This window comes from Eutrigla gurnardus (genome assembly GCF_963514095.1).
Source record: "Eutrigla gurnardus genome assembly, chromosome: 16".
In the NCBI taxonomy this organism is placed as follows: domain Eukaryota; kingdom Metazoa; phylum Chordata; class Actinopteri; order Perciformes; family Triglidae; genus Eutrigla; species Eutrigla gurnardus.
The window spans coordinates 1,907,574-1,915,073 of NC_139927.1; the positions used below are offsets into that span (position 1 = coordinate 1,907,574).

General features: G+C 47.9%; 1 protein-coding gene across 1 annotated transcript in view; it reads left to right on the forward strand.

The window, feature by feature from the left end:
- LOC311026754 (kinesin-like protein KIF26A) overlaps nucleotides 1-7,500 on the forward strand; it is a gene marked incomplete at its 5' end in the record, with an annotated part of 23,000 nt that overhangs the window by 6,021 nt on the left and 9,479 nt on the right. Inside the window, 8 exons of the mRNA XM_084030452.1 lie at nucleotides 532-724; nucleotides 1,164-1,355; nucleotides 1,892-1,985; nucleotides 2,062-2,333; nucleotides 2,932-3,100; nucleotides 3,787-3,943; nucleotides 4,502-4,664; nucleotides 5,489-7,500. The exon at nucleotides 5,489-7,500 is cut by the window's right edge and continues 926 nt beyond it. Coding sequence (XP_083886578.1) covers nucleotides 532-724; nucleotides 1,164-1,355; nucleotides 1,892-1,985; nucleotides 2,062-2,333; nucleotides 2,932-3,100; nucleotides 3,787-3,943; nucleotides 4,502-4,664; nucleotides 5,489-7,500 — 3,252 coding nt within the window. The remainder of the gene's footprint in view (nucleotides 1-531; nucleotides 725-1,163; nucleotides 1,356-1,891; nucleotides 1,986-2,061; nucleotides 2,334-2,931; nucleotides 3,101-3,786; nucleotides 3,944-4,501; nucleotides 4,665-5,488) is intronic.

The following is a 7,500-nucleotide window of genomic DNA, read 5'->3' on the forward strand; positions in this document are numbered from 1 at the left end:
GATATCATGCAGCTCACTTTTATTCAACTCCAGTTTATTAGGAACAGCTCGAGAAAACAAAGTCATATATAAACCAGCTGGGACCCTGAAGATCCCACACAACTAAACTACACTGTGATCCACGTTGAAACGGGAAATTATTATTTCTATTGACCTATTACAAACTAGTTTTAACAGTCCCAGAGGTCCACGTAAGGAGGGGGTCTAGGTGGTGGTTGGGTTGGGGTTTTGGGGGGGAAATCAGGTCAACAGTAGTCTATCTTATGATAGTGTGTCGCCATAGAAACATTTTAATTCATATATCTGGAGGTCAGAGGTCAACAGACCCCTTTGAAAATCACCATGCTGGTTTTCACTCCCCCAAATTTAGCCTAGCATTAGCTAGCAGGAGAAGGTTTTCATTCAAGGACCCCTAAGACTGGATGTGGTTCTCAGAGGGTCTACAGGACTTGAGACGTGAACCTGCAACTGAACCAAATCTTTCTGCTCGCTGAGACAAAACCCTGACTGAGTCTTTGTTCTGGTCTTCAGGGCGGCCCAGAAGCTCAGTGTGTCCCGCAGGAAGAAGGCCCAGCTCGGCCCCACCACCCCGCCTGCTGAGGCCCCGGGGGCCCTGCTGTACACCGGGGGCTTCAGCGGGGCCCTGCAGCTCTCCCCACCTGCTGTCCCACCATGTCTCCTGAGGGCTGGGTCAAAGGTCAAGGACACGCCGGGGATGGGCAAGGTAGGAGCTGCTGGGGGGGGGCACTTAGAAAGATCTGGTCTGCCAAGTCCACCAGTGTCTTCCTGCGGCTCGTCTTCCCCACACCTGTAAACCAGGTGTTTTACAGACCTGAGATCAGCTGCTGTAGCTGATGATTCGCTCTGCCGGCTCGTAGCGACATCATTTAGAAACTGCCTCATCTCAGATTCTTATTGGCTTTAAACTTGACCTCCTCGCCGCCGCCGAGCGCCAACTCAGCATGTTTGTGACACGCCAATAAAACGACATCAGAGCGTCACAGCAGGCTGATCTGAGGTCAGATCCAGCAGCTGCTGCAGATCAGAGGCCCTGAGGATGCTGGTTTGAATCCCTGGCAGGCCCATAAAATAATATGTAATATGTTTATCACATAATGTTTCCAAGAATGATTATTACATGGTTATTAACTGTCTGTCTCCAGGTCAGGGTGATGGTCAGGATCTGCTCGGTCCACAGCGGCGAGTCCTCAGAGTCCGCATCCCTCCTCAAAGTGGACGGCAGGAAGAAGCTGCTGACGCTCTGCGAGACGCCGGCCGCCGTCCAGAGACGTGCGTCCACCTCGGCTCCAAAGAGCTTCACCTTCGATGCCGTCTTCTCCCAGGATGCATCACAGGTCCGGACACGCCTCAGTTCACACAATGTGACATCATATCATTCAGCTAAAGTACTAATGTAATCTAGTTCAACACCTCAATGTAACAGAACGACGTTGCTGGATCATAATAATAATAATAATAATAAGTAGACATTTACATATATATATATATATATATATATATATATATATATATATATATATATATATATATATATATATATATATATATATATATATATACAAATATGCATATATATATATATATATACACATATATATATATATATGTGTATATATATATATATATATATATATATATATATATATATATACAAATATGCATATATATATATATATATATATATATATATATATATATACACATATATATATATATAGTAAATTATTGAGTTGTAATATCACACAACATAAAGGTTCAAAAGTGAACTGAAAGAGAGACTCTCAGGTTTACGTGTTGAAGCATCAGACCATACAGCCTCCCTGTTCTCCAACCTGATTGGTGGACACTAACTGCTTCTGGCCCCTGATAGGCCGAGGTGTGTTCAGGGACGCTGGCCGAGGTCGTCCAGTCGGTGGTGAACGGAGCCGACGGCTGCGTCTTCTGCTACGGACACGCCAACCTGGGTAAATACACAACACACACTACACACACGTACTTACGATGAGTCACCTGATTACTGCGTTGACTCCACCCCCTCAGGTAAGACCTACACCATGATTGGTCGGGACTGCTCCACCCAGAGTCTGGGCATTGCCCCGACAGCCATCTCGTGGCTCTTTAAGGTGATGGAGGAGCGGCGGGAGAAGTCCGGGGCTAGTTTCTCTGTCAGGGTCTCCTCTGTGGAGGTCTCCGGTCGGGAGGAGACCCTCACCGACCTCCTGGCTCAGCTCGGCTCCTCGTCGGCTGGGGGGCACCAGGAGGCCTCAGGCCCTGCGGTGTCTCTACAAGAAGACCCCCTCTGTGGATCCCAGGTAGGGAGGAAACTACCTTGTCATCCACTTCCTCTTTCTTCCCCCTCCTTTCACCTTCTAAGGGAGATTTTCAAAATAAAAGGCAGGGAACAGAAATCTTCAGTGGAACCCGAACCAGATGACACCATAAGGTCAACGTGAGGAGGTCTTTCAAGTCTCTGAGGCTTCACACTTTTAGACCCCTCATCTAAAGCCTAAAATATGAATCTGGTTCGCTATCACTAGCATTAGCTCTAGCATTAGCTCGTACATTAGCTCTAGCACTAGCTTTTGCATTAGCATTAACTCTAGCGCTAGCATTTGCTCTAGCACTAGCATTAGCTCTAGCGCTAGCATTTGCTCTAGCACTAGCATTAGCTCTAGCACTAGCACTAGCATTTGCTCTAGCACTAGCATTAGCTCTAGCACTAGCACTAGCATTAGTCCTAGCACTAGCATTAGCTCTAGCATTAGCTCTCGCACTAGCATTAGCACTAGCACGGCCACCTCCTTCCATCCTGGCCTCTTTGCACCGACAGCGTTCACTAAACCACAACGTTTGTCATCACATGATCAACTTGGGTCCTCCTGTGGGTCTACTTACCGGTCTCTCCTCCAGCTGCAGAACCAGACAGAGCTGTGTGCGACCGACGCAGAGCGAGCGGCGTTCTTCCTGGACGCCGCCCTGGCAGCGAGGAGGAGCAGCCAGGAGGCCCGGAGGAACTCACACTTCCTGTTCACCCTGCACCTGAACCAGGAGAGACCGGGCCGAGGCAGCAAGGCAGCAGGTCAGCGAGGTCGTCTGCTCATTAGACCGTCTGACATCATCCAAGTCGTGAGTTACAGATGAAACTACAGACTCGTCCTCAGTAAGAGAAGGAAGTCAGACTGTGAGCTGTGTGTGTTCTCCTTTAAGAGAACCTCAACCTGATGTGTTGTAAAAGGTTGTGATTTCATTTTTTACCTGTATGGGAATCGAACCGCCCGTTAGTGACGGTGTCGCTGCTCCGTCAGCGTTTCTCCTCTTCATTCATCTCCACACACGTAGTTGCTAATTGTCTCAACGAGGTTCTTCCCCAATAAATCTGCATGCTTATGAGGTCTGAAGCCTCGGCGTCCTGCAGGGTCTCTAGACCAGATAGAATCCTGTAATGAATCCTGCTGATGCAGACTCCGTGAACTGGTCCATGTTAAACCATGATGCGGTTCTGGTCTGTGCTCCCTCTTGTTGCCGTGGAGACGTTGCCTCCTCTGATACTATTATTAGTTGTGACCCTGTTTGCTCACAGAAACCAGTGAATCCTGCAAGCAGAACCACTGGATCAGGTCTGTAGGGGGACGAACCCACAAGGGTCCATAGAGATCCCTCAGCATTTAGACAACAGCAGCAACGAACCCTAATCATGTTGGGTGTTTTGACTTTAATGGATTATTAAAACAGCTATTGATGATGTTTCTGTCTATACCCCCCCAGTGTCCGGTCGGAGTCGCCTCCACCTCCTGGACCTGGGCAGCTGTGAGACGGACGCCAGCAGGACCAGAGAGGGAGGTGGAGGTCAGTGTCTGTCCCTGTCTGCACTGGGAAACGTCATCCTCGCCCTCGCCAACGGGGCCAAGCACGTCCCCTACAGGTACTCACTGGACAGGGGTCAAAGGTCAGCAGATGGTCGAGAGAGGAGTGGGGGGGGTGAACTGGGCTCACAGAGTTTGAGATATATTTAATGAGCTTCCTTAAACGGTTGATTAGACTGATGAATAAATCATGTTGTAACTGTCATATTTCACAATAAAATACACTATTATACGTACTTCCCAGATTTCATACTCACCATCACGCTCTCTCCACCATATATATATATATATATACACACATAGAGGAGATTGCTCTTTCCCTCACATATCATTTTACCAAATTTTATTAGCATATAACCTGCCTGAACCTCGGCGTTGCTGCTCAGCTTGCATCCTTTCCTCCAAAGATTCCATCGACTTCTTACTCCACTTCTGACTGCAGATCACATGTGGCATGAAGTTCAAAGTGGGCGTTCATTAATGTGGAATGAGAGATCATTGCTATTCCTTTTTGTGCTTGACTGTTGCATGGGGTAATGACTGGTTCCTGGGGCCTGTGGGGGTTCCTCACGCCTGTCTCTTTGGGCTAACGAGGGGTTTTCTGATGTATTATTCAGGGACAGCAAGCTCACCATGCTGCTCAGTGAATCCCTCAGCAACATCAACTGTCGAACCACCATGATCGCCCACATCTCCGACTCGCAGGCCAACTACATGGAGACGCTGACCACGGTGCAGCTGGCGTCCCGCATCCACCGCATGAGGAAGAAGAAGTCCAAGGTAGCCGGACCCGGTTTCATGTCTCAGTGAAGTCCAGGTTGGACGAGACCATTACTGCTTTGCTGTTATGTGAAACATTCCATTCCATTGTTAACAGGAGACTTTTAACATCTTTAAAAATCTCAACAGTGCTAGCAAAGCAAGCAAAAGTTATAAATAAAGCATATTTCACTCCGGGAGAAGCACAACATGCAGCCAAAACATCACACACATAACACTCATATTTAAAAACACAAAACGTCTCTCATGTGTTGTCTTGTTCCATAAAAACCTGACTTCCATGAGCTCCTCTCATATTTAAAGATTGATGTGAAGTTATTATTGCTTATTAATGGGGCTCAGTGTGTTGTAATGATAATGGTAATATATCTCACAAGATGTTTGGAGAGATGGACTAACTAATTTATTCCCATACATATGTTTCCATGGTTACCAGAAATGTCATGCTAAATAACAGGAAATGTGACATTTAATGTAACGGAGCAGAAAGAAATGGCACCTCGGCTATTTCTCTCCAGAAAAATCTCAGATGGAAATTATAGTTGACATCTCACATCTTAATATTGAAGCTATTTAGGAAAAAATGAAAAAGGGAATATCATGATGTTGTAGATGAATGATTTTATAATGGGAGTCTCAACGGGTTCTCAGTTTGAACTAATTTCATGAGGTTGGTGTCATTAAAAAGGTCCCAATCTATAATTGAAACCTGTATGATCTAACCACACACTGTTGACAAAGATGCTCCAGAAATGGTTTTGCAATTTGCAATGACTGTGTAGTTCAGTTCTCTTTAGTATGTTAATCCTGTACTTGATCTGCAGTACGCCTCCAGCTCCTCCGGAGGGGAGAGTTCCTGTGAGGAAGGTCCGTCCCATCGACCACGTCATCTTCGACCCTTCCACCCAAAGATCATGGCCCTGGATCCCGACACACCCCTGCTGCTCTCCAGCGACCTGGACTACTCCTCCAGCAGTGAACAATCCTGCGACACTGTCATCTATGTCGGACTCGGAGGGGTGACCACCTCAGACCGAGAGCTTAGCGACAATGAGGGACCACCTTCCTTTGTTCCCATCATCCCCTCCCTGAACAGAAAGCGAGTCAAAAGTGATCGGCCTGATGGCGATCACTTTAAGTGCAACACATTTGCAGAGCTGCAAGTGAGACTTGACTGCATTGACGGCAGCGAGGTTCCAGCCACATTCAGCGCTGAGGGCCTCAGGTCTCAGACTGAAGCCACTAAACCCACAGAGACTCCACCAATATCTGATAAGAGTTCCCAAAGGGTCTCAGAAAGCACAGCAACCACATGCACAAATAAACCCAATCAGGAACAATCAAAATTCCCTTCAGACAACGGGCTCACGGGCACTTCCAAACGGACAAGTGTAGATGGGGAGAAACTTTCAGTCATCCCCGTTCAGCCATGTGTGGTGAAGGCTATTTCCCGGGACTCTGAGCTTGTGGTGCGAGAGAAGGTTTACCAGACAGGATGTGTACCCAAGCCGCCAGCCTTACCCAGGACATCCAGGACAGCATCTCAGCTTGGGGCAGTGGTAGGCAGGACTCCCCAGGCAGTGGGTACGAATCAACCAAAACTGAGCCAAGGCCAACCACTGGGGTCTCCCAACATGGAACGGGCCCATAGTCTCCGGGCAGCTCTGTTAGGAGGGTGCATTGACGGGGATTTTCTGAGGACTACTGTTACTCTGCAGCAGCCAGTGGAGCTGAACGGGGAGGATGAACTTGTGTTCACGGTCGTAGAGGAGTTTCCTGTTGGCCTCATCCCAGATAACGGCCGTCCTTCCGACCTCCTCAGCTTCAACAGCAACTGCTCTCTGCGAGCATCTGGCTGTCAGCCTGTAAGCATCATCAGCAGTATTAATGATGAGTATGATGCTTACACGTGTCAACAAGGACCTGGGGCTGATGTTGGCATTGGCTGCCAGGAAGTGGTGTTTTCCCAACATGGCAACAAGCAGTCTGGCTCATGGCCAAGTGAAGAGAGTGCTGATTTGGCTCATTCAACAAGCAGTCTTTACTTGAGGGACAAAACTATGGCATCAGACAATGCGTTGTTCACGCTAACCTCGCCAAGTATTTTTCAGAAACAGCTATTAATGCAGCATGGAATCAAGAGCTCCTTGAATGACAGTGGCTGTTTCTCAGGGCTGGACAGTGACCCCGCTACACCAAACAAACCTTCTTTTATCAAGTGCCCTCCATGTCCTGACTCAACCAAAGGCTCTCTCAAGGTGAGAGCCAGTACTCTGAACTCTTCAGTGTCAGCACATATTTCCCATCACACCACCCATTACAGTCTACCCAGGAAAAACAAGCCTACCTCGCCTGCAACTGTGGGCTGCAGCAAACAGGAAGGAAGATATGATGACTTTGTGCTTCAGGAAAGCAGTCACTTTGATACCAGAGAAGTTGGGTTTCCCTCTGCGGGTAAGCCAGCAAGAACTGGCATGAGTAATGTTTTCTCTAAGAAGCCTGGCGGGAACAGCAACAGCGTACCTCAGCCACCAAAGGGACAATCATCTTCAGCTCAGAGGGATGGTTGTGAGAAATCCAGCAGCAGGAGAGGAGACACTCTCATCAAGCTGCCACGACTCACCCGAGGTGCAACGACTTTGGGAACTGTTTCTGTTCCCCAGAGTTCTGAATCAAGATGGGGTTATGAGGACACTTCGGGGACAGGTACCCTGAAGTTTTCATCCTTGGGAAAAAGGTCAAATGGGCAGAAAAGCAGCGTGATCTCTAAGTCTGTATCTGAAAACATCTCCCCTCCTGCACCACCTGTCAGACAGTCAAGCCAAGAACAAAAGAC